Below are 26121 nucleotides of genomic sequence, written 5' to 3' on the forward strand. Positions count from 1 at the left end.
AGTCATCTGCTTTATTAAATACGTTCGCTATTTACACATGCAATTTTTTGGATGGGGAGCTTGGTTCAGTAGATTCACCGTTTTCCTCCTCTCTTTCTCTTTTTTCGCCTGTTGACACCTCGTTTATCGTTTCCGATACTGTAGCTGTCGGTGTGGAAGATTCAGTAGCCTCATCTTTGACTCCAGTCATTGTGTTGGTAGCAGTTGTGGTTGTTGACTGCTCACCCTCTTCTTCATTTAACTCGCCCTCTTCATGTTCTGTATTTTCTACATTGGAAGAAACAACTGGAGAAGCAACTGAAGTTTCGGTAGGTTCCTCTGATAGCGAGGGATCGGGGCCCGGTGTTGGAACAGGCGCTGTCTCTTGTTCAGGTGCTGTTGTTGTAGTATTGTCCGTCGGCGTTGTTTTTTGTTCACGTTGTGTTTCTTCCTCAACCGAGGTAGCTACAGCGCTTTGTCCAGTGCTAGGTTCCGGCTCTGAGGCGGACATATCAGCTTCAACTGCAGCAGAAGTAGCTGCTTCTTCGGTTGCATTCACTGGTGCGGTTGATACGCTAGGTTCGGTTGCGGATGTAGCCACGGATTCTGTAACGGCCAATGGAGAAGGTGCGGCCACAGGCTCAGGTGTAGCGGCTGCTTCCAAAGTAGGGGTGGAGACAGTAGCCTCAGGCATGGGAGAAGCTGCTCCAACCAAGGGGGATGATATACCAGCAATCGTAGGAGTGGCTGTAGCTTTCTGAGCTTTCAACGCTTCCAACTCTTTCTGCAGACGTGTAGCCCTATTTTGTGCCATGGAAGTCTGAGCTTTCAAACGAGTCAGTTCAACTGAATTCTCATTGATGGTTTTGCGTGCTTCTGATAGTTCCTTTTCGACCTCAGCAAGTCGTTCGGAAGAGGCACTAGTGTCCACCTTGGCTGTTTCCATCTCCTTGATACTTTCATTCAACTTTTTATTCTCTACTTGCAGGTGGCGTGCTCTCTGTAAAAGCATGCCATATCTTCGTTGCAGTTCACTATGTTCATCTGTCTTCTTCTTGAGTTCGGCTTCAATGGTGCCCTTTTCTTCTTCTAACTTTTTCTTTTGTTCTTCAAAGGCCTTTTCATTTGTATTAGAAGCTTCAGCTAACTTTTCCTTCACCTCGTTCAGTTGTTTCTCGTTCGATTCCATTTTCTTCTTGTATTCCATGGCTAAGCGGCCTCTTTCATTAATCTTTGTGATCAACGTTGATTTCTCTGTCTTGAAGTGTTCCAACTCGGTCTTCTTAGCCTCGGCTTCAGCCTTTGCGGCTTCCAATTCAGTATGGATGGACTCCAGTTGAGATTTGAGGCTTTCGGCTTCGGATTTCAGTTTTTCCAACTCGGCGGGGTCCACTCTATTGTATTTCTGAAGCAATTTAGCAGAACGAGCGGTCCACTCATCCTGGCTCTTGGCATAAACTGCAATTTGTTGATTGGCATGTTCCAGTTGACTTTCTAAGGTAGAGATCTTAAGCTGAAGGGGTTCTAATTGCGAATCCAGGTGTGACTTTTCGATAGCAATGGCTTCCTTTTGCTCTCTCAGCTTTTTATTTTCCAAAATGAGTTTTTCATTTTGGAATTTGATGGCCTCCACCTGTAATTTTTCTTTGTTCTCTTCGATGTAATTCTTGTCCTTCAGTTGGGTATTCTCATTCATGAGACGAGCCACATCAGCGTGTAAAGTGGTGACTGTATGCTGGATGGACGCTAACTCGTCTTGAGCGTGTCGTAATTGAGTACTAGCACGTTGATAATTGATTTCTGAAGCATCTCTTTCAATGCGAAGAGCGCTATTGGCTTCTGAGAGTTGTGCAATGATATCTTCTGTGGTACGGTTGAACTCTTCACTCTCTGTGCTGTTTTCTTTATTGCTGGAAGATTCCCAAGCGGCATACTTGGCGACCAGCTCCTTGACAGAATCCGTCAGCTGCTGTCTTTCTTTCTCGAGATCAGCAAACTTGGCTTTCAAGCACTCTTCTGCTTCCGTCTTTTCGTTGTTGACACGTTCAAGTTCGCTCTTCAAGCGCGTCTCCACGTCCATGGCTGCCTCGATAGCTGTCTTGTTCTGACTGATTTCCGCTGTAAGATTCGTGATATCCGCACGTAAATGATTGATGGTTTCACGTTGTTCTTCAGCGTTCTTCAATTCTTCCTCCAATTTGGATTTCACTTGCGTCAAAGCTGTATTGTCCTCTTCTACGGTTTGTTTCAAGGTGGCAATTTCTGAATCCTTGTCAGAAATCTCCTTGTTGAGTTGATCCACCTTTTCTTCCAGGGTTTTCTTCTCTGTCACCAGTTCATTTTGAGCGGCCAAAGACTTTTCATGCAGAGACTTGTAGTTGTCAATGTTGGCTTGCGCTTCCTTTTGCACCTTCAAGGCAGCCTCTGTCTTTTCTTCCAAATCTTTGAGGAGACGATCAATGGTAGACTGCGTTTGTTGGACAAACTGTTCATGCTCCGCTGTCAGTTCATCCGCCTTCTTGTTGGCCTCGTTCAGGGACTGGTGATAGTTCTCCATATCTGTTTCTAATTGACGGACACGATCCTGGGCTTGAGCGAGGAGACGGAGATGCTCGTTGCAAGCGTTCGCGCTATCGCTGGCAGAAGCGGAGGAAGCATCCACTCCATTGGGAGATGCGGTCGTCGACGTACCGTCAGCCGAGGCGTGAAGGGCTTCCTTGAGCTGTTCTTCAGCTGCTGCTAACTTGGTCTGAGCGATGATTCTTTGTTGGTTCACATCCGACAGCTTCTGTTCCATTTCGCTGACCTTGGTATGAAGGAACTGAATTTCGATTTGAGCCTTCTGATACTTTTCACGCATAGCGTTGGTATCAATGGATTTGTAGCCATCCAGCTGCTTTTCGGCGGCCGACAGCTTGTCCAACGTGTTTTGTAATTCACGTGTCAAGCGCTGGGATGTTTCTTGCGCTTCCTTGACGGCGTTTTCTTTGCTGGTCGACAGCGACTCTACTTGGTTCTTCAGGGAGGTCAACAGACCGAGCACTTCGTTGCTGCTTGTGTTCTCTTTGTTCATACGGTCCCTCAAGTCATTGTACGAATGAGTGATGGCCTCCAGACGAGCTTGATGACGTGCATTTTCCTCCTGAAGGGCTTCCAGCTTGGCCTTGGCCTCTTCTAATTGCTGCTTCGCATCATTGGCTTCCTCCTGCTTGAGACGTATCTCTTCAGAGAGTCGTTCATTTTCCGCAGTAGTTCTGCTTACGTTCTGTTTCCAGTCCAACTCTTGTTCTTTGTAGCGGGACACTTGTGCTGCTAAGGAGCGCTTCTCGTTACTGACGATCGCCAGCTTGCTGCGTGATTCGCTTTCCGAACGACGCACACGCTGAAGTTCTTCTTTGAGATGATGGGTGTCCTTTTCTGTCTCCTTTCTGTAAGCCTCAAAGGTCACTTCTATTTCCTTCAATTGCTGTTGCTGGGTTGCTTCCATCTGTTGGAAGCTAAGCACCGCATCCCCGCCTGCTGCTGCTGTTGTTCCTGCTCCTGCTGTACTACTGTTGATGAGCTTTCTGTAATTTTCACACTCTAATTTGGCTGTTTCGAGTTTCTTTTGTAAGTCTTGGTTCTTTTGTGACAGATCGACGGCGGTTTGTTCAGCATCGGAAAGTGTGGATTTCAGATCTTGGACCATGCTGATGTGAGCCTGCATATCGTTCAACGTCTTTTGATACTTTCTGTTTTCGATGATGAAGCGTTGATTTTGTTCTTGCAATTCCACGACGTTCTTAAAGACAAGTTGATCGAGGGGGAGCGTGGGGTCGACGATGGCACGCTGCAGATCAGCGGCTGTATCCTTCAAGCGCAAAGGAATCGGTTCATTACGGCGCTGTATTTCGCTCAAAAGGTATTGAAGTTGAACAGTGGTATCTTTGAGGGACATGGACAGTTCTTCCTGTTGCTTCTTGAATTTTTCGCATTCGAGATGGAGTTTATCTTTGCTCAGGAGAGCCTGATTCAGTTTTTCTTGGGTCGTGTCCAACGCATGCTTCAGACGTTGGTATTCAAGCTTGTATCGATTCAAGTCAACGGTGGCACTGCTGTAAAGCGTCTTGTGATCATGCACTTCACGTTCCAAGCGGTCGACCATGTCGTGCAAATCTCTGTTGGATTGAATCAATTCTTCGCGACGCTCACGGATATCCAAATAGTCTCTAAAGATATCCTCGATATTTTTACCGTCTTTTTTATAATCGTCCAGTAAGCTTGAGAAGGAGCTGTTGTTGTTGTTGCAAGTTCCGTTGGGTTTTTGGTTTTCTTGGTATTGTTGTTGTTGTTGTTGTTGTTGTTGTTGTAGAACACCTTCTGGTATATGAGCAAAAAAGTGCTTACTGTATTCTTTTTCCTTTTTCAATTCTGCTTTGAGTCCTTCTTGAGCGTCTTTCAATGCGTCCATTTCAAGTTGTAGTGTACGCTTCTCTTTCTCATGCGCTTCCGTCTTTTTTTGCAAAGAGAGGGTGTATTGATCATGAAGTCCCGACATTTTGTCGTAGCTGGATTGTAAGCTACCTAGTCTCGTTCGTAAATCCTCGGCCTCTTTTTTCGATTTGTCCAACTCGTCTTCAAGACGAGCAACGGATGCTCTCGCATGGCTTAATTCTTGCTGGGCATAATCGGATCGAATCGATAATGTATTTTTTTCTTTCAACAGGTCCTGGTATTTTCTATTGGCTTCATCGCGTTCTCTAGCCTAATATGCATTGTTTAGAAAGAGAATCGTTTGTATTAGCTCACTCATGCCATACAAATCGTTTCCTTTGTGTATTGGCTGATGGGTCATTTTTTACCCTATCCTGAAGTTCACGTTGACGAGTTCTTTCGAGTGTTTTCTTTTGATTTTCAAGAGAGGCAATTTTTTCTTTTGCCGTTGTCAATTGTTGTTTACAAGTATCGTTGGAAGCCTAACAGGGAACGAAAAAAAAAATAAAAAAAAATAGTGAGTGTCCACTCTGTCTGTGTGGATTTATCCCTGAGGGATGACTTACGGTTAAGGACGCCAGTTGCAAATTCATATTCTCAAGTTTGAGATCCTTGGTCAAGATAGCCTGACGCACTTCCAAAAATTCTTCCTGTGTCTTACAAAGTTCATCTAAAAGCGAGAATAGAATAAGAAGCTCGTTCAGCAATGAATGGCCAAGGCTGCGTTTACCTCTTTTTTCAATGAGTTTCTCTGCAGTGGCCTTGTTCAACAATCTTATACGTTGATCGCTTTCTTGCAATTCTTTGTATTTTTCTTCTAATGCTTTCTTTTCATTTTCAATACTGGTAATGTTGGATTGAAACCGATCCTTTTGACTGTTGGATTCGGAAAGTTGATGAGCTATTTGAAAAACAATAAGCCATTCATGTTCTTTTTCAAGCTGTGGTTTTTTTTTTTTTTTTTTGTTCGACTGTAATGGAAGACGAGTCCCCCGTTGGGTGGGTGACAGCCTCCACAAAAGAAAAAGAAAACATACTTAATGTAGAATTTTTTTCTGTTAGTTCTTTCACGGTTGTCTCCAACTCTAGGTTCTTTTTTTGCAACTCTTCAAAATCAAGAGCTATCAAGGTTTTCAGAAAAATACACATGCGCGTCAATGACTGGCCTCCATCTTTTTAAAGTGCTATCGTACTTTTACCTTGCTTTAAATGAACGGCATCAGAGTCTGTTGTAGACATGGTCGTTTTTTTTCAAGATGCTTTGTTAGCGAGACTTTAAACTAATATACAAGCTGGCTTTCACTTTTTCAGGGATATAAATATGTAGAATGATATAGGTTATTTTCAACAAGACGAAACGTTCATCAACAGAAAAAATAAAGAGAAACGGGGAAAAAAAAAAACAAAAAACAAAAAGTTACAAAAGGAATGAAAATTGAGCTGCCTTTGCGTTGCATTCCATGCTTTCCAGCGGTAAATTATGCTACGTTATGATTGGATAGAATCATAAACGAGGGCTTTCTAAAAGAGTGATATTTTTTATCAAATGCCCAAAATTTTCAAAGGCAAAAATAAGCCCTTTGATAGTGATGGCGCGTGCATGTATGAATTTATCTTTTTCTCTATTGTCAACACGTAGTCGTTTGTGTACGTCTCATTCTTCATACAGAGAGAGCCAATGCACATCACTCTTTTTGTAAAGAATGCACAAAGGATGATTTTGAATACGCATGGAGAGGGGACTCACTTTTTGTTTCTCGCTTAAGGCTGTAAAGAAAATGGATCCCTTTCCACCATCCGCGCGCTTCGTCACCATGAAAGGGTGAACAGTAAAAAAAAAAAAGACAGATATCCGGAAGGTTGTACGAAATGCGGAATGCGACTTTTCATGCACATCAACAAGCTTTAGGTGGAACAAACAAACGAACAGAACGTGCCTTTATTAAATCAAGATAAAACACACCTGGGCCATTTGGCGCATTCTGGCGCATTTCTATTTCTAAACGGGTAACGATGACCATGAGAGGGTGGATAAGAGAAAAGCAGTATTTCTCAAACCGTCCACATTTTTTATGAACCGCTCTAGCGTCATTGGGCCATGGAAAAATTTCTATGGCTCTTTTTTGTTCTTCTTCAGTCACGTTCGGTAGACAGAAAATTTTTTTTTTTTTATTTTGCCCCGTCAGAAAAAAATCTATATAAAGAGCGTTTCTTGAGTTTTCATAGTTTTTTTTTTTTTTCTTTTTTCTTTATACAATGCTTGCCATTTTTCTCTGAAAAAAAATGAACGTCATCGCACCGAGGCGTAGAGGATGTTTTCGTCCGATTAGGTCTACGTATGACTCTCAGATGGCTCAAGCTCGAAAAAGTGATTGTTCGAAGTATGGGCTGATGGTATAAACCTGGATCCTTGAGCGAGGCTTTCGGGCCAAGTTCGGTGACGGGGGGCTGTTAGCTCTCGAACTTTCTGGATGATATATTCCTAAGCCTAGGGTAGATACTATGTATCCATAACCTGAGGCATAACCATATCACCGCCAATTTTATATTACATGGTTTTTTTTACAATAGAAAATAAAAATGAAAAAAGTTCTTATCAAAGCAGTCCCCATTGTATGTATGTCCTGCCTTGTTTCCTCCAATGTGTGTCGTTTTCATGCTTTAAAAAAATTAAACAAAAATAAATCACCACACACATACGCACAGACAAAATGGGAGCCGTCTTAAGAGGAGGGGCTCTTTTCAGTTGATTTTTCTTTTTTTTCTTTTTCTAAGCGGTTTGCCCTCAAAAAAGTGTGTCCAAGATTTATTTTTTTCGTTTTTTGTTAGATGATTCGTATAAGGGATCTTGGCTACAGTTTGACTTCTCTAGACATATGAGGATTAAAACTAAAGAAGCTTCGAAAGTGCCTTGAAGAGAAAAAAAAAAAAAAAGAAAAGAAAAAAAGTTTTTTTTATAGGGTTTTCATTTGTTTTTTTGCCGTGTGACTCTTTGCTAGACTGCTGCTTTTTTTTTTTTTTTTTTTTTTTTCTGAACCCAAAAACCAAAGCCGTCAAAAGAGAGATTGGCCTTTCATTGATTGTAAAAAAAGAAAAAAAAAAAAAGTTTGACAATGACTGGCAGATTAACTCGGTCTCAACGAAGACAACTTGAACAAGAAACACACCAAAAGATCGATCTCGATGATCTTACGAGTTTGAGCCTAGAAGACATTGCCAGGGCAACTCCAACAATAGCAACAAAGACCCAGACGAAAACAACGGGGAAACGAGAAAGTAATAAAAGAAAGACAGCCAAGGAGACAGGCTCCTCGGCCGAAAGTTCAGCTGGACAGCAAGAAGAGGCGGAGGAGGATGCTGGTCTTACAGACGAAGCAATGACATGGGATGCCTCTCCATTGGAGAAGGAGCTGGCTGGAGACAGTAAAGATGCTGAAAGCGAACAAGAAAAAGAGAGTATTGAAACAGACAAAGAAGAAACAGTAAAGGACACAGCAGAACAGCCAACGGTGCAGAGTGATGCTGAGAGTACGTCGGATAGCAGTAGTGATTCTGAATCCGATGACGGTGATGACACAGCGGAGGACAAAGATGAGGATGAGGATGAGGATGAAGAAGAAGAAGAAGAAGAAGCAGAAGAAGAAGAAGACCTGGATGAATTACTCAACAAAGCGCAACAAGCCATGTTGGCCAAAAAGTCAGAAACCATTGACGTTGACAGCACACCCGATGATAATGGATTAGCCCACCTTGATACACGCCATCTCAAATTGGACGCCGGTCTTTCGACAAAAGACGAACTCTATATCAAAGCAGACAAAAATGCAGGTCGACCCAAACTGGTCCCTGAGGCCGTGGCTTTTGTGGATCCAAAGGAGAAAGCATCCAAAAAGGCTTCTGTGGTGGTGAAATCGACGAAAGACGACGAAACGTTCATGACCAAGAAGCAGCGTCAGGCCGAAAGAGAAAAGACAACAGGAAAAGCATGGTTCGATATGCCCAAAGCAGAAATCACCGAGGAAGTCAAGCGAGACCTTCAAGTATTGAAAATGCGTCACATTTTAGATCGTAAGAGACACTATAAAAAGATGGGAAAGCGATCCGATCCCAAGTATTTCCAGATTGGTACCATCGTTGAGGGACCCACAGAGTTTTATTCAGCCCGTTTGAACAAGAAGGAACGTAAACAGACGATTGTGGACGAGTTGTTAGCGAACGAAGAATCAAAGCAATATTACAAGCGTAAATACAGCGAAGTGCAAGAAAAGTCCAATAGCGGAGGCAAGAAGCATTTCAAGAAATTAAAGGCCAAAAGACAATGGGCTAAATAGATCTTTATCCGTGGACGATGACAACCCACTCCACAACCACAACCACGTAGCTATGTATATAAAACATTCATGATACCAACGTTTCTCATTCAATAATAAAAAAAAGCCAGTCTATTCTCTTGTCGTACAATCGTCATTTCTTTTTAAATGAAGCCTAACCCCGCCTTTTTTTTTTTTAAAAACAACAACTCCACTGTCACCGAATTCATCTTTCTTTTTTTTCCCTTGATGAAAGAAAAAACGAAAATGGCGTTGCAGGCTTTAAAACGGTTCTCCACTTGTGAAGTAAAGTATAAACATGTCATTTTGCCTATCCAACCCGATGTGTGTTGTCTGTTGACCGTCGTCTTTATGTCTAGATTGCCGATGCTATGATCAAGCTAGGTAAAGGTCCTTGGGCAGGATACATTCCTGATATTGAGTTGTGGTCACCTACTTATTGTGAAGGAGAGACACGTATCGTTGGACCTGCCTTTACCGTCAAGGTAAAAAGAACAAAAGTACGACTTTTGAGGTGGATGGAAAAGTGATAAAACATCTCTTTGTATTGTGTGTGTCATTTGTATAGATGGTAGAAAAGTCAGATACCGGAGCTCCAACCCCAACCGAACATTTTGTAAAGTGAATCCCTATTTTTTCAGGCACACACACACACACACACACACACACACATTACACTTGAGATGTTTTAACACGATGCATTTTTTGTTAGGCCGATGCAGCAGAAGAAGGCTCCATTCTATGTATTTCAGCACCCCCTCGTAAGTTTTTTTTTTTTTTTTTTTTTTGAGAAAAAAGAGAAAGCACAAGAAACAAAGGCTGATGCAATAGATGAGGATGACCTATAAAAAGACGTTAAAAATGCTGTCTGGGGAGGTTTAATGTCCGCTAGAGCCAAAGCCAAAGGATGTCTAGGCGTTGTGATTGATGGCCGAGTGCGTGATTTGAACGAGCACAGAGAAATGCAATTCCCGGTAAGAAAACACCCATGAGTTGTTGTGTATGGATGCCCGTGCATGGCATGGGGGGTCTTTCCCGCGCCCCTGCCCCTTTCTCACACATGGCCGTGGCTTTTGGCTTCCTTGCTCTTGATCCACTAGGTCTTTGCTCGTTCTCATTCCATTTTACCTCAAAATGCTTTTGTACGCCCGTCTGAGATACAAGTGCCCATCACTTTGTCTCGTGAATCGCCCGTGGTGGTTCATCCTGGAGATATCCTGGTGGCGGATGTGGATGGCGTGGTGTGCGTGCCTAGGGACATGATCGATGCGATTGTGGCCAATTGCGAGAAATACGTAGCTATTGACGACCAGTGCATGCAAGCACTCAAGGAAGGCAAAGGCGTCAAAGAAACTTTCAAGAAATACAGAGGAAATTAGAGAAACATTCTGTGTGTTTCATTGGTTTGAATTAAAAAAAAAAAAAAAAAGACGCGTCTAGATGTTGAATGTATGAATGAACCATTTTCACTTGAATAAAGGAAAAAGAAAAACCCTATTTTTTAATTTAATATTTAATTTATGAAAAGGTGGGTTTCACATGATGGATGGATGAATGGATTTGATTTATTGACTTTTTTTTTTTTTCGGTAAAGCGGGAAAGGTGATATAGAATAAACGCGTTTATTTAAAAGAGGGGAATCATTTTTTCAAGGTGGAGTGGTGGAGGGATATCGATCGTGTTAAAGAGGGTAGAAAGGCTGAGGTGTTCTCATGTCACGAACAGAATGACGTGGATGGTAGTGAAGTGAATGCTGAGGTTGAGATGGGTAATGTAATGACGGCAGTCTCCTTCTTTTGACCAAGATATCTGCTTCATTTGAAAAAGAACAAGAAGAGTCGATCCTACTGATACTACTGCTGTTGCTGGTCATAGGGTCATGAAAATGACGTGGATATAATGCTGAAGAAAATCGAACAGTGGTCATAGAGGGAGAACGAGCCGTTGTGTGCGAGGGCGGCGATAAGGATCGTCGTGGTGGTGGTGATGGTAGTGGTAACGAGGAGGTGTGTGGTTCTTTATCGTAAATGATATCAGCTGAGGAATTGAACCACTGGAAAGGAGAGGCGTTATCAGAAGAAGGTAAAGTGGAAGCCGTGGCAATGGGTGGATACGTATGACGCGAGGGGGGTGGTGGTGGTGTTCTAGGTCCATTGAAACAAGAGGGAACGGGACTTGTTGGACTCGAGGTCATCTCGGGTGAACTGGCTTCGGAAGACGTGGTGGATAAAGTCGATGTCAACGGAATGGGACTATGGCTGTTGTTGATATTACTGTTGTTGTTGTTGTTGTTGTTGCTACTGCTTAATTTACGCGATTTTCTGATGCCTTGCAACGTTCGATAACGATTGAAACAGGTGGCACGTTTACGATGCGGTAGTAAATCAGAGATTTGTCCCCATGTTAACCTTTGAGCCACGCCTTGACGGATAATGTTGTCTTCATATTCGGAAAATCGACTGCGTGGTTTGCCAATCATAGGATGGTCGAGGTGGGTAGGAGGATACGACAAAGATCTCACAGTATCCAAAGAGGGTGACGCTGCTGCTATGGTAGACGATAATGCGGGTGAAGAAATACATCTTGAGCGCTGGCATTGATGTTTTCTCGTAGGCATAGGAGTGACCATGGCAGGTGTGCTAGGCACAGGATTAAGCAAGTCGGATACTATAAAGGAGGGAAAAAAAAAAAAAAAAAAAATGTTGTCAGTCGAGGGACACGTTGCGCTTTTTTTTTTTTTCTCCCAATGATTGATAAGCTCTATGTCATACCCTTCATTTTGTATTATGTTTGTTGTTGTTGTTGTTGTTGTTGTAAAAAAGGCGTGTTTAAATGTGATTTGGCGGTTGCGGAATAGAAATTGTTAAAAAGAGCAGAAAAAAGGGGAAAAGAAAAGGAATTATTTTTTATATATTGTAAAGAGGGAAAAGGAAAAAAAAAAAAAAAAAGTAATTGTAATAAATTGGTATATGAAAAGGAATAAATATTATTTTATGAAGAATTCAAAAATGGGAAAAAAAATAGGACCATTCGCTTTTCAGAGTCCCTTTTTATACATGCAAAAAAACAAGGAAAAAAAAAAAAAAAAAAAAAAAAAAAGAAAAGGTTGATCTAGAAAAGGCAACAATAACAACAAAAATATAAAGTCTAAAATCAAAACAAGATACAGCGTCCTTAACAACAACAACAAAATAAAAATAAACCTTACTAAATATAAGCTGACTCTTTCTTTTTTTTTTTTTTTTTTTGTATGTATGCAAAAACCAGTTAACAACACATTCTGCAGATGGACTGCTATGGTCACTGTTTATTTTTCTAATCGAATGTCTATCCTGTCTCTCTTTTTGCTCTTTTCCGTTTATTATATCAATATAATAAAACAAATGTGTGATAATAGGACAATATATTGTAATTTTTATAGACTCGATTTTAAATATAGAAAAAAGAAAGTGGCGGTCGTTTTACTAGCGAATAAGCTTTTTTTATGCGGCTGTCTAAATTTACCCTTTTTTTCACGTTGTTGAAAATGCTGTCAAACCATGTGGAGATCAATTTTTGGCATTTTAAAAAAAGGACAGAAAAGTAAGTGAGTGAGTGAGTGATTGTGTATCTCAACGGGTCAAGGCCTCCTTTTTTCTTTTTCTTTTTTTTTATAATAAATAAGAGTGCTCTATCTTTTGTTTTTGATTGGAGGAAAAATGGCAAATGAAAAATGAGGTTCATTTATTTATTTTTTTTAGTGCATTCCTTTATGCTGTAGTGGAAGAACGGAGGGGAGTGTGTAAGCATATATAAATATAAACGTAGCGTGTGTGAGTGAGTGAGTGTGTGTGGGTGGGTGCGTCAATGGGTGGATGTAGGTGTGTGCCTTTTTTTATTTGTTTATTTTTAACTTGTTGTCCAGATACGGTTTGCTTGAGTTGTCTTGTTTTTTTTTGGTTTTTTTTTTTTTTTTTTTTGACTTACAGCTGTCAAAGTTCATATCCCGGCCTTTTTGCCGGGGAAAAACAAGTTCATCCATGCGTCTTTTTTTGTTGTCGAAATGAATCAAAGGTGTGTGTGTGTGTGTGTGTGTACGTGCGTGGGTGCTAATGTGTGAGTGAGTGAGTGAGTTGCGTACCTGTAAATAGGAGTAAAGGAAAACGCGTAAATATCTTTTTTTTTTTTGGTTTTATGCACAAACAAATAAAAGAAAATTCACGTTTCTATGGTACAAGATGAAATGTTGTCAAGCTGTGCGCTATCATCTAACGTGAATGACTCTATGTATATGTTTTGTATTAATAGGCACACACATACACACACACACACACCCCTTTGATTGTTTATTGTGTGACTACCAAAAGTATACAATTCAATACAATCAATGACAAATTTAGAATTGTCGTCAATCCATACATTCTCTTGCATTTCATTTAACTTTAAAAAAAAAACAAAACATTAAAAAAACCATTGTCCTACAAACATTGCATTTGACAAAAATGTACAATGGCGTAAAAAAGCATAAACGTTACACCATGAGACATAGCCTTGACCTGACCTAAATAAGCGCCTTTACCTACCAAAAAAAAAAAAAAAAAAAAAAAAAAAAAAAACCATTCAGGTAGTGAGTGCGACAGGCACAGAAAGTACAGCAGCAGTAGTAGCATTGGAAAGTCATTTAGAAAAAAAAAAAAAAAAAGGTACATTACCCGCAGAACAAATTTAACCGTTTTCTTATGTAGGATATCCATGACAGCAAATGACACCCCCCCCCTTTTTTTTTTCTGCTTGAGGTTTGTTTTGTTTCATCCTCATCGTCATCGTCGTCGTTCATCAAAGTTTTCAATAGCACACAACAACTTCATTTACACTTGTTGCCAAACCACCTTGATGCTGTCATCCTTTTTATCTCTTTTCCGTCTAATCAATTGAATGATGTGTTGTGAAAGAACAGAGCTTATTCATACTCACGTAAGCAAAGGCTGAAAGCAATGGAACCTTTTTTTTTTATAACCTTCTTTCTCCGCTACCGTCATTACATAATAGAGAATGGAGAATAAGATAGATTGTTTGTAGGCAGTAGTGTAGTAGAACAACCATGTAACGTAAAGACTCATTTTGTTCAAAGGGAAACTTGGGGATGAAGGAAATCGAACGGAAAGAGAGAAAACATGTGACGGAGTGTCGAGGATTTATTTATTTTTCAATCATTCGTACTTGTTAGGATAGGGTTTCTTTCCATTGACATTGCTTCTGTATCGGAACATCAATAGGACATAAAAAAAGAGAGCCCAAAAGAACACGTCTCACAGCGCCAAAACGCAAATACACGAGGGCGATGAAGACGTATCTTTTTTTTGTTGTCAAAGGCTGCTATGGTAAATATTCGAGCGACGACCTGAGACTTACGCTCAACAGCCCCGTATCCATTGCCATTCCAATTTCCAATTTCCATGTTTCACCCTCCTCCATGACCCCAATGGGCAGGCACGGCGCGCAACATGGACATGTGAACCCAAATGGCTACTTGCACCACAACATGGCTCAGGGAACGGAGAGGACGGCACTGACCATGAACGAACAACCCAACATGGAGGGTTGCTGCTACTTGGTGTCGGACTTGGCTTCCCATCCAATGCTGAAAAATGAGGAACGGTGGGTTGTACCTGAAAATCTTGATGATCACTCATGTTGGGGGAGTGCGGGGGAAGATCTGTACACTCTAAAGTGTCCTTCGTGGGGCCAATGGACGTGGTTTTTTTTTAAAAAAAAACAATACCTATCCTCCATGGGTAGCCCTGTGTGACAACGTCAATGGGAAATGAACCCACCATGGAAAGAAAATCCCTTTGGGAAACCTACTCTTTTCTTTTTTCACATGGTTTTTGTTTACCCAGGAAAAAAGAATGCCAAGAGAATAGAACGCGTCGTCACGATGGGACAACCTTTCCTAATAAAACACTTTAGATCGTGGTAAGAATACATTTGAAGCGACGTGGTGGGGGGGGGGGCGGGTTTGCCATGGCAACATTTCGAAACGTACAAAAAGAAATTCGTCTGCTCTGGGGGGAGAAGGAGGAGGACAATAGAGAATTGTGTTAAGGAGGGTGCAACCTAGCACTTGTAGAGTGGAGGTTTTCCCTTTTTTCTTTCATTTCTCCCACTCATGCTCATAAAGAGTCGTTTGTTTTTGTCTATAAATTGACTTTTCATCCATTTGCTTTCATTTCGTTTCCTTCTTTTCGCCCCCGCCCTTCCTTTAAGCTTCTTTTCGTCCATCCCACCCGATTATCCACGCAATGAAGTTGAACAGTCTGACCCCATTTCTTACGACCTTGTTTGTTTTGATCGCTACTGTCGTGGGCCAAGCAGCCACCGGTGCCAATGCGCCTTTCTATCTCACCCATCCCATTCAAGGGAGTTCCTTGGCAGCTGGAGAATCGTAAGTGATACAAATAGGGTCTTTTGGCCATGAAAGAAGAGCACGGTTGACGCTGGTTTTTGTTGGTTTTTTTTAATGTTCTAGAGTCACTATCAGTAAGTTTGGGCCCATGCAGTCTATGAATGCATCGTTCATTTTCTTCTAAATAGCTTTGTGGTAGCTTGGATCAATGGTTTAGATACAAAAGCAACGGTGACTGTCATCACGGGTACTTCTGCTACGACGATGCTCCCCACGGATTACACTTTTACTATTGAAGGATCTGACGGTGAATATGAATGGAAGGTACAGTTCGTCACCTGTTGGAAAACGTGCTCCATCACCATAGAAGGAAAGGGTTGAACCTTAATTTTAATGCTTATTGTTTTCTGCTCGTTTTAGGTCCCTGCTGATCTTCCACAAAAGGCTACCTTTGCCTTTAAGATTGACTATACAAAAGACGGTGTTGCGTAAGTAAACCATCTCACGTATATGTGTGTGTGTGTGTGTGTGTGTGTGTGTGTGTGTGTGTGTGTGTGTGTACACACACGTAGACGCAGTTAGCTCTTCCAGAAAAAATAGCCAACATGTGATTCCATTTTTTTTTATTTTTTTTCCCTCTACAGTGGTACTACTTATTCGAGCGCCTTTACTGTCACTGGAAGCACGGGAGAGGTCGTCACTAAACCGTTTGATTCTGCCCTCCCTTCAGCTACGACAGCTTCTGCTACGACAGCTTCTGCTACTACGACAGCTTCAGCTACGATGCCTCCCACAGCGGTCCTTCCCGTACCTACGACGGCTGCTGCTGCTACTACTCTTCTTTCCTCTTCTGCATCTACACCTCTTCCTTCCGCGGTATCGGTGGCGAGCAGCATCAGTCAGAATACCCCTCGTGGTACAGTGTCTGCTTCTACCACGCCTATTCCCACTCTCAGTGCAGGTAGTCGCACCACCTCCATGACAGACTTCTTTGTGTGTGCCATGATGATGGTGATGGTGTCTGCTTTCATTTAGATAATTCTTTTTTATTTTTTAAAACCTCTTGTTCAACCCCAACACAAAAGAGATGTAGGGTCTTCATCCTACGAATGACAGTGATACAAAAAAAAAAACCCCATTGGCATTTTTATTTCTTTTCTCATCGGATCGTGGGGAGGGTGAGGGGGTATTTATTGTTTTAAAAAAGGCCGTCATTTCTAAAGAGATGCATATATTGGTAACTGGTGTGAGCAATGGTGAATTCATGACCACTCAGTCCTACTTGTTCAAAGTTGTATTCATATTCGCAGGATAATTGTGCTGAAGAGGGTACAATCGATGCGATAAACTCTTCCAATAACTGACGCGTCCTATTCGGCGTGGAACATGGATGATATTCAATCTATATTCAAAATAAAAAAAGTCCTATGAGTACGCGTTCCTTAAGAGAGAGTGTGTGTGTCCCATGGGTATGAATAAAGAGAACATTCATTACTTCTAATAGTAAGCCTTTGTAAGTCGATCCTAGTAAAATATTGGCTACTCTCAATGTAAAGTCGCCAATGTCATAACTGGTCCCTTCAATGGTCACGCTCTGTCTCAACTGCCATAGATTCTTTAATCGTAACAGAATCAGTTCCAGCTCCTTTTCTGCCTCAATCACCACACTGCCCTCCACCATACAATAGACGTGTTTGGGTTGTTGTGCTAAAGAGACCTGATACAGTAGTTTGCTCTCTTTGGTATACGCATGCGAGGAAGCGGGTTGTGATTTTAAGGACGGTGGTGGCTGTGATGACGATGCGGGTGTGGGTTGTGACGATGATGTTGTTGTTGTTGTTGTTGTATTTGTTGTTGTTGTTGTTGATGACGGTGTGGGTGGAGGTGCTTGCTGCTGTTGCATCCCTTGTGAGTTGATGTCTCGAAACACTTTAAAGGAAAGAGACCAAGGTCCTGTATTTTTGCCATGAAGCGTTTTCGTGACATGTTCAGCAATGTACGTAAAGTCACGCATTCCAGTCGCATTCTTCCATCGCACCAGACTAATCAATAGATGGTCTGTTAATTCAATTCACCCCTCTAAAAAGAAAGGAAATCAAAGGAAATCTTCCCCCATTTACCATGTAACACCCATAATGACGAAAAAGAAACGAAATTATCTTGGATACCAGCCAAAAAAAAAAAAAAAAAAAAAACCAGAAAAAAAGGATGCCAAAAATTCAAAAAAAAAAGGTCTTGGCCAATGAGATTCCCTTTCCCCGGAAATGGGTAAAAGAGAGAGATGGGAGAGCTCTCTTTCTGCCCCTTGTTTCTTTTTTTTTGCTTTTTATCCACTACTGATCATGGCCAACAAACTATCACCCGCAGGAAAAAGGTAATGTGATGAACTCCTATGCCCAACATGAAGCATCGCAATGGCGAGATGAGGAAAAAAAAAAAAAAAAAAAAAAAAAAGGCCAACCCATGCATTTCTCTTTGCAGATTAGCCACGATTATCGTGTCGGCCCCTTTTGTGGTTGCCACTTCATGGATATTATATAAGCGTCGTAAGTCAACGAAAAGCAAGCAGTTGGAAAGGTAGAAAACTCACTGTTTGTTTTTCTTCTAGTGGTGCTGGGTGAAGAACCAAGAAAAGCGGATGGTAGAGCAGTACGGCCTTTAGGTGTTCGCGAACTCCAAGAAAGAGAAAATAACAACAAAATATAAAAAAAAAAAAAAAAATGTGTAGTTATTATTCAACAAAAAAAAAGGGGAGCAAAAAATGCCCCCCTTTTTTTTTTTTATTTATTTATTCATTGAAAATCGATTTTACTAAAAATACAGTTTGGGATCAATTGATAAACGCTTTTTCTCGTCAATGGGGGGGAGAGGGAAAAAAAAAGAAAAGGCCTTATCTCCTGGAGTAGAGGCCCTTTAAAAAGAGAAATGTGTTATAAATAAAAAGGGGCGAGGAAAGAGAGAGAGAGAGAGAGTGGGGCCTTTACAACTTGGCATCCTTGCGGGCAGCGGTGGCGGTAATGTAACCGGAAGGATCGGCTTGAGGGTGGTAGACGTGCATGTTGGCACCCTTGTTGTCAATGTTGAACTTGCTCATGTCGACACCAACGTAGTGCTTGTTGGGCAAAGCATAGGAGACTTCAGCAACAGAGGGGAACTTGGCGAGAATTTGTTGTTGCATGAGGTAGAGAGTAGCTTGGACGGAAGCAGAGTCATCCTTGGCAAAGGTGTCGCAGGTGATTTGCTTGACACCAGCGTGGATGGCCTTGTAGTCAATGTCACGGAGAACAGCGGGGTTCTTGGAGACAAAGGTCCACTTGCAGTCAACAGAGGTAGAGAAGATACGGTCCCAAGTGGGTTCGAGGGTGGTGTATTCATCGACGTAGTAACCGTGGAAAGCGGAACCGGTGGTCTTGAGGACAAGGAGCTTGTCGAGACCAGAGGTGATGTGGACTTCGTTACCGGCACGGTAGTGCTTGACGCTGGTGGTTTGAATGTCTTCACCATCACGGACAAAGGAGTGAGGATGAGGCTTACCGTCAACAATCAAACGGGTCCACTTGTGCTTGACAATGTCAACGAAAGCGCCAGAGATGTGGGCGTATTGCTTGAGAACGTGAGTGGTGATTTCTTGAGCAAAGACTTCAATGTTGTCGACGTTTTGGCTGCGCTTGGCGAGGACGTTGACTGTGTTCTTGCAAGTATCTAGAAGGGGAAAAAAGAATAACAAGTGTAAGTCCCCCTTTGTCTTGTTGCTGTTGCTGTTGTTGTTGTTGCTGCTCAACTTACCAGTGGTGACAACGCAAGAGTTATCAGCCTTGGTGTAAGAGGTTTCAATATCACCTTCCAACAAGAGTCTGACCTGTTGAATGAATTAGTGATGAGTTTCCTGTGTCCCCCCCCTGGTTCAAAAAGACGGGCTGCTCTTAACTTACAGTGAGTTCGGTACAGTGTTGAATGTTTTCTTCTCTGTAGACTCTCAAGAGGCGGACGAGGTCCTTACCATAGCGAGCTTTCTTGAGGTAAACGTTTTCGTAGGCCATTGTTGTTAAAAGGTGATTGATTATTCAAATAAAGTTGATTTGATATAGAAAAGAAGAAAAAAAAAAAAATTGGGCATCCAACAGGGCCCTTTTTATATAGAATATTTTTAATGTGTGGGTCCACACATCAACGAGCCGAACTTTTTCATTTAGGAAATCCCCCAATTTAATTCGTTTAAGGAAAGATAGATAGTTCATTGGAAAATTGACGGGCCATTTCTCCCAGTGCGTCCGTGTACGACCACCCTCCATGAGGGCAAAAAAATGAAAAAAAAAAATAAAATAAAAATATACTGGTATATTTTGCAAAAAAAAAAAAACAAAAAAAAAAAAACAACCCAAATTCTAAAACGTGTACTACTATAAGAGGAATAGCTAATATAGAACTTCCCAAATCCTTTGACTGGTGAGCTCTCGTGTGAATTGAAGTTTTCAAAAATTAGGGTTTCCTCATTATCACAATTTGGATAATGAAGAAAGCCCTTCCAGCCTTACCAGAGCAAGTGGCGTGATATTTGGATAAACAAATAATGACTTTCCAACCCTCCAATGCACCGTATCTCTTTTTGAAGAGATCCCGTCTTTTTCGAACAAAAGCCTTTTTTTTTTTTTACCCTATTGATTCAACAATGAATCATGGGTTGGCTGTTGTTATCAACCAAGCCGTTTCTGCTGTCCACTTTTTTTTGTGGAATAGGCAAGTCTTTCTTTTTTTTTTATTTTTTTCTTTCTCTTTCTTCTTTCTTCTTTCCTGTAATAGACATGTCGTCATACCTTTTTTGAGCATGTCAAAAAAGAAAAATACCTAAATTGTGGGGTATTTTCTTTCCTGCATTTTGGTTCGTTTTTTCCCTTTATCAAACCAAAACTCCGGGCCTTTTTTTTTTTTTTTCTGCGCCCCCCTCGAATATCCCCAAATAGGGTAATAAAAGGAGAAGAGCAAAAAAATGAAAACGTGGTAATCTGAAGAATCGGTACTTTCGGAAAGGGGATATCATCAGTGTCTCTTGAAGCTCTCCACTTGAAGCAATGTAGATACGCTCACTGTGATTCCTGCCCCCAAGTCAATCCAACAACTATCTTTCAACAAGGGATCAGTACTATTCACGGCCATAGAGACAGAGGAGCAGGTCGGTCCATCGTTCCTGTTTGAAGTCTACGTGTGACAGATAAGCTCTATTGTTCAGATCGTCTACGGTGGTCTTGTAGTATATTCAAAATAAGGGAATCTGTTTTTTTGTTTTTTTATTCATGCAATTCTACAATGTAAACTCTCAACCTTTTTTTTTTTTTTTTCCCCTCGTGGCACACAAAACGCTGGGACGTCTATATTCAAAAATAACGTCTTGTAAAACAATAGCCTCTCCCTCTTTTTTTACGCGTCAACAAAGGTCACACTGCCTGAGCTTAGGGAAGGCTTACTTTAAGTCTACCGAGTACAAAAGAAATGACAAGTCGATAGGAATCGATAGGACGACACAGAGACGCATAGACACTTGTCCTTTTCGAGTCAAGCACCGTTCCTGAAAATACAAATTCTAATGATGATTATTTATTGTATTACATTTGATGAAAAAGGAAATAAAAAAATCATGAGATTTGCCAAGTCGTCCGTTTCCCAGTGAGATTTCTATCAACAATTCTTAAAATTTTCTGTGAATTCATGTTGGATGGAAAGAGGGCGTTTTTTTTTTTTTTTTTTTTTTTTTTTTTGCACGTTTTTTACTTTTCTCTTTCGAATCCATGGGATAATGAAAAAAGATCTTTCATGTATTGGGTATATTCAAATATACTATTTCGCGCTTACTAGGATAACCCTTTTTCTACTTTTTCTTTTTTCTTTATTTTATTTTTTTTCCACGAAACATACAAAGCCCATAGGGAGAAGGAGCCATAGGGATTAGAATAAAGTTTGAATGATAGCAAAACAGATACATCTCTGTCCATTAAACGTGTCCTTCTCTTTTCTTTTTTTTTTCTTTTACAATACAAACACACCTGAAGCTTACACAATGATAGAAAGGGGAGGATGAAACAATGTCTTTCTTTTCTTTTTATTAAAGGCAACTAGCGTTGAAAAAACAAGAGCAGGTATATTTTATACTACAACAGCAGCAGAGTGGGATGGAAGGCTGTCACCACTGTTGATGGGAGAGGGAGAAATCAAAAATAGTTGCCTGTCGGTGGGGGTTGATAATAGGCATGAGGAGGAGAAGGAGGATGTTGCCTATACGGATCTTGGTAGGGTGGATAGGAAGGGTAAGGCTGTTGTGATTCCATCGGAGAGGTAGTGATAGCATGCACATAGTCGTAGCCACTATCACGTTGCTTCATGGGCGGTGGTGACGTTCCTTGGGCTGTAGGGCTAGGGTCCAACATCCGTGTCGGGCTGGAGGAGTCGAGGGCTGTCCACGGTGAGTAGGCATCGGCGGCTGCCTGTTGCTGATGGTGACGTTGGCTCCTATCGTAATCGTACAGTTGAAGCGTGTCTCGGCTATGCGTCGAACCTGACTTTCTCTGATGCGTGCAGAGACGGAGGAGGAAACAGACAAGAGACAAGATCAAGCAAGCAAGACCCATCCCTGTCAAATAGATGGAGGGTCCCCATTGATGCGAGAGTCCTTCAATGCGTTGTTCCAACAGGTCAAGCCCCTTCCAGAAGGTGGCCATGATCAATGCAAGACCTGCTGCACCCGAGAAAAAGCCCAGTAAGGAACTGAAGGCGCCTATCCACGGTGTGAGGGTGTTTTGACGATATTGACGGAGAATGAGTGTACCTGTGTGCGTAAAGAGAGACAGCGAAAACAAAAAAGTAAGTCATCTAATGAGAAATTTTCTAATTATGATTTTTTTTTTACTTTTGGAAAAAAGGGGGAGGGGGAGGTGGAGAGAAGGGAAAGTGTGGCAGGGAGGGGGGACGTCACTTTACACACTAAAGCGATGACAGCAAAGATCAGGGCGGGTAGAATCAAGACGGCTGTTTGAAATATCTTTAGGTTGATACGGTCCAGTATATCTGTATATATCTTGATGGATGTTTCATCGTCCATATTCGCCCCACAAAGCTCTGCGAATTGTCGAGCATCTATGTTGTAAGACAATGTCTTTTTTGTGATTAGAAAAATAGACCTCCTCAAAAAACGTCATGGATCTTTCTCTTTTGAACCCCCCCCACTCCCTCGTCTCCCTCTTTACCGAATGAGTAACCAGGTGCTTTGGGTGTGCACGACACCAGTGTCTGAGCATCCTGCGTATTATTATACAGACACGAATCATAGATGCCATAGGTGATGTAGTGGTGGGTGACCGACTCGTTGACTTTAATCAAATAGATCTTTGGTAAAAAGCTCGAATCAAACGTTGTGCCCAGGTTGACCAGCAACAATAGCACAAACGCGCAAACGGTGGTGATGAGTGTAACCGTATAAAGCATTCCGTTGATCTATAGAAGGGTTCTGGGTTGCTGATAGATTGCTTTGGAGTCAATTTCAGAGAAAGGAAAAGGAAAGAAATACAGAGAGAGAGAGAGAGAGAGAGAGAGAGAGGATGTGGATGCTTGAAAGAATAAAGAAATAGAAAAAAAAAAGAGAGCATGTCTTTTTGTTAATTGCAATCATCATGAAATACAAACAGAATTTATTTATTTTTTATTTTTTTTTTTTGGATCCTATGAAGGCCCTTTTTTTTTTTCTCTTAGTCTGAGCTACTCAAAAGGTCCGTTAATACAGCCAACGTATATCACGTATTCTTTGTAGTTTTGCCTTTTGATGTTTCTTTTTTTCTTCTTTATCGTTGTGAATGGCATCTTTATCATTCATCCACAAGAGCTGATAAGAGCAGCTTTGGTAAAAACGTATTGACTATCATTCGTTAGAAAGAAAAAAAAGACTTTTTTCTACTTTATCTATTCACGGAGAGAGCCTTCTCCAACACGAATAGCTGATAAAACGACTCGACTAAAAAAGAGTAGTCACCTTCCCCCCGTTTTCATAGAATAGACATGTGCCAATTTCTGTGAACCCAAAAAATGAAAAATCTAAATTTGTTCCTTTCCGTTGCCCCGTTTGGTAAAAGAATTGCTTATTTTTGTTGTATTGCTATCTGTTGTTTCACCGAGTGGAAAGAGCCCTTGGATGAGCCCTTTTTCTTTCGCTTTTTTTACCCACGTGATCAATAAAGAAAAGCAGCATCAAGGGGTGGGGGACGCGAAAAAAGGGAGGCCCTCTTCTATCTGTTTGGCACATTATCATTCTACACGCCCCCCCCTTTACTGAATCACTTTAGAAAAGTGATCCTGTCATGGCTTGCCTTTTTTTTAATGATAGACAAAGTCACTTGTTTCTTCAATGGATTCTTTTTTCTGCAAGTTGGACTCTACTACTGCAGCAGCATGAATAGCTACCTACATGCATTCAGTTTTTCCCTTTTATTATGTACAAAAAAAAATAAAAAATAAAAAAAAAAATGGACGGGGCGGTGCTCATCTCATCTACCTATTTAATGGGCAGCGACGGCAGGCACAGGTTTCTTCTTACGAGGTGTGCCTCTGCCGTGATTGGGTGTCCAAGGACCCAAACTGTCATTGGCATAAAAGTCCATAGGGTATACGTCTTGCCACTCACTTTTCCTTAGACAGACAGAAGCTTCATAGGGCGTCAAAAGAGGCTTAGGGAACGCATAACCCCAATCGATGGAAAGACGAGGACAAGCAATTTGTATCCAACTAAGAAGGAGAAGGGTTTTTTTTCTTTAGTTTATCTTGCTTTTTTTTGTTGTCCCCCCCCCACCGTTTCTCCTACTCAAAATCACACTTACGCATCGACATCAGCAAACATTTCCAATTTACCGGGGAAAATCTCTGACAAAAGTACGTTGACACATTCTTTTCCTTGATCATGGATAGCCTTTTCCAGATACTGCATGATTTGAGGTTTACCCTGACGACCCAGCGTTCCTAAAATAAGACCAAATTTCTTGGCTTCACTCGCCTGGGCAATAGCGTGCTTACGCAGTGAATGCATCTCTTGGTGGTCGTATCTTTCACGCGTAAATGTCTTGCCGTAAGGATCATATCTAGCAAAAAAAAAAAAAAAGGGGGGGGGGCGTAGATGAGTCTTTCCCACTCGGTCGACCTCTGCTGGGGGCTTGATCACTTACAGGAAAGCGGGTAAATCAGGATTATGAATCATCATGGATTCCAAGTGGAAACGACCGTCACCAATACAAACGATATAATCCATATCTTTAATGATGGGCGATGTACATCCCAAGAGTTCTCCCGGTGAAAGAGGCTTGGATTGCGGGATGATGGTGGTGAAATCCTCGTCGATGAGCGGTTTGGCCGCTTGGAGAGCTGCTGCAAATTGGATCGTGCTGACGAGGACGATGCGCGAGCCCTTTTCAAAATTCTTTTTGACCGTCGCGACAAAGTGCTGTGTGTCAATACCAATGTCGACAAAGACGTACAGCGTTTCAATCGTTGTGATATCGACAGGCACCAAGCAACTGTGGCCGTAATGCACGAGGAAATCGCAGCCAAGCGCTCTTGCTGTGTAATCATCAATACAACACGCACCGTACGTCACATCTCCCATAATCAATGTTTCCGTGTTGCAAAATCTAAAATAATCAAGGAATCGTCAATCGAAGGCTATTCCGTCGCCGCGTGCGAGAAACCTCTCCCCACCCCCCTTTTCATTTCTGTATTTACACTTCAAGAATATCCGAAATCAAACAGGCAAACATCAAAAGACCCTCAGGCAATTGAAGAGCGACTAAATCATCATCATCAAGATGAGAAACAGACGCTGTTAGCATCTGTGTGTGTTTTTCAAAGTTTTTGTGTATTTGTCTGCCTCATCTACCTTTCTTGGCGCCTGATTTGCGAACTCTCCACACTGTTTTATGGATTTCAAAATTATAGTTGGAAGGAAACTATCCCCATTCCAAAACGACGTGGATTAATAATCTGTACAAGAAAAAAAAAAAAAAAAAAAAAAAAAAAAAACTTCGACGTTCTGCACGCAACGCCTTCTCTTTGTTTTTTCTACTCACACTCTCCACAGCTTTATTCAAAAGAGGATCATTCAGGATCTCATCTGGAATCTGATTAGCCACTCGGCTGGTTCTGCTCCTTGGAGCTCCTAAAAAATCACGTTCCGTTCGAAAAAAAGATTAGCTGGAGGAAGAAGCTCAACCCATGGTTTTTCTCTAGAAATTCATTACGGGCAAAACCCACGGCAGCCTCCTCAATCGATCCTTCACCCGTGGGTGCTTTGCCGGCTTGTTGAGCTCTGCCAACAAAACGCTTTCTTGGACGCTTGGGCTTGGCTGCTGTTGCTGTTGTTGTCGCTGATGTGGATGCTCCTGCTGTTTCTGTAGTTTCAGGTATCGGCGTAGAGGCCTTTGAATCCTCGTCAGACCTAACATAAAGTTCTTCTTCTTGATCCATGTTGGAAAAAATATCTTTAATTTTTGCGTGGAGGTGAAGAGAAAAAGTGGTTTGAAACAAAATATGCAGAAAAAGTAAATGTCAAAATGCTTTTTTTTTCTTTTTTTTTTTTTTTTTTTTTCAATGGCAGCAAAAAAAAAAGCGTAACTTTGCACCTTGCGCGCGCATTTTCAAACTCCCAAGCCACCACCCATCAAAATCCAATTTATGCCGATCTCTGGGAACAATGAGAAAATTTCCAATCCCGAGTTACTGTCGAGCATCTTTTTTAGATCTTGAAGGGGGTGGGGGATCATCCAGTCTTAAAGAGCCATAAGCGGCTCGATGTTTCGGTGACACTGTAGAAAGGGCAACTAGGGAACTGCTCAAGTGATCAGCAGTCAATAGGTGCTTCTCAGGAAAGCTGAAAAGTATAAAGTCATCAAAAGCAAACGCTAACTTACCGTTACTCAACTGAAGAGC

The 26121-nt window shown here is 41.6% G+C and overlaps 11 protein-coding genes across 11 annotated transcripts; 5 read left to right on the forward strand and 6 right to left on the reverse strand.

Annotated features, from left to right (window-relative positions):
- Nucleotides 1–31: 31 nt before the first annotated feature.
- BDF20DRAFT_915017 (uncharacterized protein) lies at nucleotides 32–5691 on the reverse strand (the record flags this gene model as incomplete). The annotated part of the gene is made up of 6 exons (XM_053084263.1): nucleotides 32–4723; nucleotides 4821–4934; nucleotides 5019–5122; nucleotides 5183–5353; nucleotides 5490–5573; nucleotides 5652–5691. The coding sequence occupies 6 exons, from the start codon at nucleotides 5689–5691 to the stop codon at nucleotides 32–34; spliced, it is 5205 nt and encodes a 1734-aa protein (XP_052934260.1).
- Nucleotides 5692–7503: 1812 nt separating this feature from the next.
- Nucleotides 7504–9165, forward strand: BDF20DRAFT_883217 (Fcf2 pre-rRNA processing-domain-containing protein). Its single transcript, XM_053081777.1, has one exon. The coding sequence runs from the start codon at nucleotides 7566–7568 to the stop codon at nucleotides 8781–8783; it is 1218 nt and encodes a 405-aa protein (XP_052934261.1). The 5' UTR covers nucleotides 7504–7565; the 3' UTR covers nucleotides 8784–9165.
- Nucleotides 9166–9561: 396 nt separating this feature from the next.
- Nucleotides 9562–10278, forward strand: BDF20DRAFT_883223 (ribonuclease E inhibitor RraA/Dimethylmenaquinone methyltransferase). Its single transcript, XM_053081778.1, has 2 exons — nucleotides 9562–9757; nucleotides 9884–10278. The coding sequence occupies exons 1-2, from the start codon at nucleotides 9665–9667 to the stop codon at nucleotides 10160–10162; spliced, it is 372 nt and encodes a 123-aa protein (XP_052934262.1). The 5' UTR covers nucleotides 9562–9664; the 3' UTR covers nucleotides 10163–10278.
- Nucleotides 10279–10310: 32 nt separating this feature from the next.
- BDF20DRAFT_883225 (uncharacterized protein) lies at nucleotides 10311–11700 on the reverse strand. The gene is made up of 2 exons (XM_053081779.1): nucleotides 11555–11700; nucleotides 10311–11450 (listed from the first exon to the last, which is right to left on the reverse strand). The coding sequence occupies exons 1-2, from the start codon at nucleotides 11559–11561 to the stop codon at nucleotides 10465–10467; spliced, it is 993 nt and encodes a 330-aa protein (XP_052934263.1). The 5' UTR covers nucleotides 11562–11700; the 3' UTR covers nucleotides 10311–10464.
- Nucleotides 11701–13900: 2200 nt separating this feature from the next.
- On the forward strand, nucleotides 13901–14612 carry BDF20DRAFT_661257 (uncharacterized protein). The gene has a single exon (XM_053075972.1). It carries the CDS (start codon nucleotides 14104–14106, stop codon nucleotides 14569–14571), a length of 468 nt encoding a protein of 155 aa, XP_052934264.1. The 5' UTR covers nucleotides 13901–14103; the 3' UTR covers nucleotides 14572–14612.
- A 181-nt stretch (nucleotides 14613–14793) lies between these two features.
- BDF20DRAFT_883229 (uncharacterized protein) lies at nucleotides 14794–16283 on the forward strand. The gene is made up of 5 exons (XM_053081780.1): nucleotides 14794–15207; nucleotides 15292–15302; nucleotides 15368–15492; nucleotides 15589–15656; nucleotides 15813–16283. The coding sequence occupies exons 1-5, from the start codon at nucleotides 15065–15067 to the stop codon at nucleotides 16201–16203; spliced, it is 738 nt and encodes a 245-aa protein (XP_052934265.1). The 5' UTR covers nucleotides 14794–15064; the 3' UTR covers nucleotides 16204–16283.
- On the reverse strand, nucleotides 16284–17339 carry BDF20DRAFT_883230 (mediator complex, subunit Med20). The gene is made up of 3 exons (XM_053081781.1): nucleotides 17289–17339; nucleotides 16664–17210; nucleotides 16284–16570 (listed from the first exon to the last, which is right to left on the reverse strand). Exons 1-3 carry the CDS (start codon nucleotides 17300–17302, stop codon nucleotides 16367–16369), a joined length of 765 nt encoding a protein of 254 aa, XP_052934266.1. The 5' UTR covers nucleotides 17303–17339; the 3' UTR covers nucleotides 16284–16366.
- Nucleotides 17340–17365: 26 nt separating this feature from the next.
- Nucleotides 17366–17917, forward strand: BDF20DRAFT_883234 (uncharacterized protein). Its single transcript, XM_053081782.1, has 3 exons — nucleotides 17366–17542; nucleotides 17650–17714; nucleotides 17777–17917. Exons 1-3 carry the CDS (start codon nucleotides 17433–17435, stop codon nucleotides 17872–17874), a joined length of 273 nt encoding a protein of 90 aa, XP_052934267.1. The 5' UTR covers nucleotides 17366–17432; the 3' UTR covers nucleotides 17875–17917.
- Nucleotides 17873–19242, reverse strand: BDF20DRAFT_883238 (urate oxidase). The gene is made up of 3 exons (XM_053081783.1): nucleotides 19101–19242; nucleotides 18955–19027; nucleotides 17873–18870 (listed from the first exon to the last, which is right to left on the reverse strand). Exons 1-3 carry the CDS (start codon nucleotides 19206–19208, stop codon nucleotides 18149–18151), a joined length of 903 nt encoding a protein of 300 aa, XP_052934268.1. The 5' UTR covers nucleotides 19209–19242; the 3' UTR covers nucleotides 17873–18148.
- Nucleotides 19243–21193: 1951 nt separating this feature from the next.
- Nucleotides 21194–22799, reverse strand: BDF20DRAFT_883242 (uncharacterized protein). Its single transcript, XM_053081784.1, has 3 exons — nucleotides 22404–22799; nucleotides 22138–22293; nucleotides 21194–21985 (listed from the first exon to the last, which is right to left on the reverse strand). Exons 1-3 carry the CDS (start codon nucleotides 22639–22641, stop codon nucleotides 21372–21374), a joined length of 1008 nt encoding a protein of 335 aa, XP_052934269.1. The 5' UTR covers nucleotides 22642–22799; the 3' UTR covers nucleotides 21194–21371.
- A 906-nt stretch (nucleotides 22800–23705) lies between these two features.
- On the reverse strand, nucleotides 23706–25659 carry BDF20DRAFT_915026 (putative diphthamide synthesis protein-domain-containing protein; the record flags this gene model as incomplete). Its single annotated transcript, XM_053084264.1, has 7 exons — nucleotides 23706–23931; nucleotides 24024–24281; nucleotides 24366–24827; nucleotides 24919–24982; nucleotides 25073–25142; nucleotides 25263–25351; nucleotides 25434–25659. 7 exons carry the CDS (start codon nucleotides 25657–25659, stop codon nucleotides 23706–23708), a joined length of 1395 nt encoding a protein of 464 aa, XP_052934270.1.
- Between the last annotated feature and the right edge of the window lie 462 nt (nucleotides 25660–26121).

Source organism: Mycotypha africana (assembly GCF_025528875.1).
Source record: "Mycotypha africana strain NRRL 2978 chromosome Unknown BDF20scaffold_8, whole genome shotgun sequence".
Classification (NCBI taxonomy): Eukaryota; Fungi; Mucoromycota; class Mucoromycetes; order Mucorales; family Mycotyphaceae; genus Mycotypha; species Mycotypha africana.

Bases quoted from the DNA above. Each gene is read 5' to 3' on its own strand.
- BDF20DRAFT_883242 (XM_053081784.1), bottom strand. From the start codon at position 22,641: ATGCTTTATACGGTTACACTCATCACCACCGTTTGCGCGTTTGTGCTA. The intron at 22,294-22,403 runs GTAAAGAGGGAG...CTTACAACATAG, and splicing joins AGCACCTGGTTACTCATTCG to ATGCTCGACAATTCGCAGAG. The intron at 21,986-22,137 runs GTAAAGTGACGT...TTACGCACACAG, and splicing joins TGCTGTCATCGCTTTAGTGT to GTACACTCATTCTCCGTCAA.
- BDF20DRAFT_883238 (XM_053081783.1), bottom strand. From the start codon at position 19,208: ATGGCCTACGAAAACGTTTACCTCAAGAAAGCTCGCTATGGTAAGGAC. The intron at 19,028-19,100 runs GTAAGTTAAGAG...TTCATTCAACAG, and splicing joins AACACTGTACCGAACTCACT to GTCAGACTCTTGTTGGAAGG. The intron at 18,871-18,954 runs GTAAGTTGAGCA...TTCCCCTTCTAG, and splicing joins CTCTTGCGTTGTCACCACTG to ATACTTGCAAGAACACAGTC.
- BDF20DRAFT_661257 (XM_053075972.1), top strand. From the start codon at position 14,104: ATGAAGACGTATCTTTTTTTTGTTGTCAAAGGCTGCTATGGTAAATAT.
- BDF20DRAFT_883230 (XM_053081781.1), bottom strand. The intron at 16,571-16,663 runs GTAATGAATGTT...TTTTGAATATAG, and splicing joins ACAAAGGCTTACTATTAGAA to ATTGAATATCATCCATGTTC.
- BDF20DRAFT_883234 (XM_053081782.1), top strand. From the start codon at position 17,433: ATGGGTAAAAGAGAGAGATGGGAGAGCTCTCTTTCTGCCCCTTGTTTC. The intron at 17,543-17,649 runs GTAATGTGATGA...TTCTCTTTGCAG, and splicing joins CTATCACCCGCAGGAAAAAG to ATTAGCCACGATTATCGTGT. The intron at 17,715-17,776 runs GTAAGTCAACGA...TTTTTCTTCTAG, and splicing joins ATGGATATTATATAAGCGTC to TGGTGCTGGGTGAAGAACCA.
- BDF20DRAFT_883229 (XM_053081780.1), top strand. From the start codon at position 15,065: ATGAAGTTGAACAGTCTGACCCCATTTCTTACGACCTTGTTTGTTTTG. The intron at 15,493-15,588 runs GTACAGTTCGTC...TGCTCGTTTTAG, and splicing joins ACGGTGAATATGAATGGAAG to GTCCCTGCTGATCTTCCACA. The intron at 15,657-15,812 runs GTAAGTAAACCA...TTCCCTCTACAG, and splicing joins TATACAAAAGACGGTGTTGC to TGGTACTACTTATTCGAGCG.
- BDF20DRAFT_883223 (XM_053081778.1), top strand. From the start codon at position 9,665: ATGTCCGCTAGAGCCAAAGCCAAAGGATGTCTAGGCGTTGTGATTGAT. The intron at 9,758-9,883 runs GTAAGAAAACAC...TTGATCCACTAG, and splicing joins ACAGAGAAATGCAATTCCCG to GTCTTTGCTCGTTCTCATTC.
- BDF20DRAFT_883217 (XM_053081777.1), top strand. From the start codon at position 7,566: ATGACTGGCAGATTAACTCGGTCTCAACGAAGACAACTTGAACAAGAA.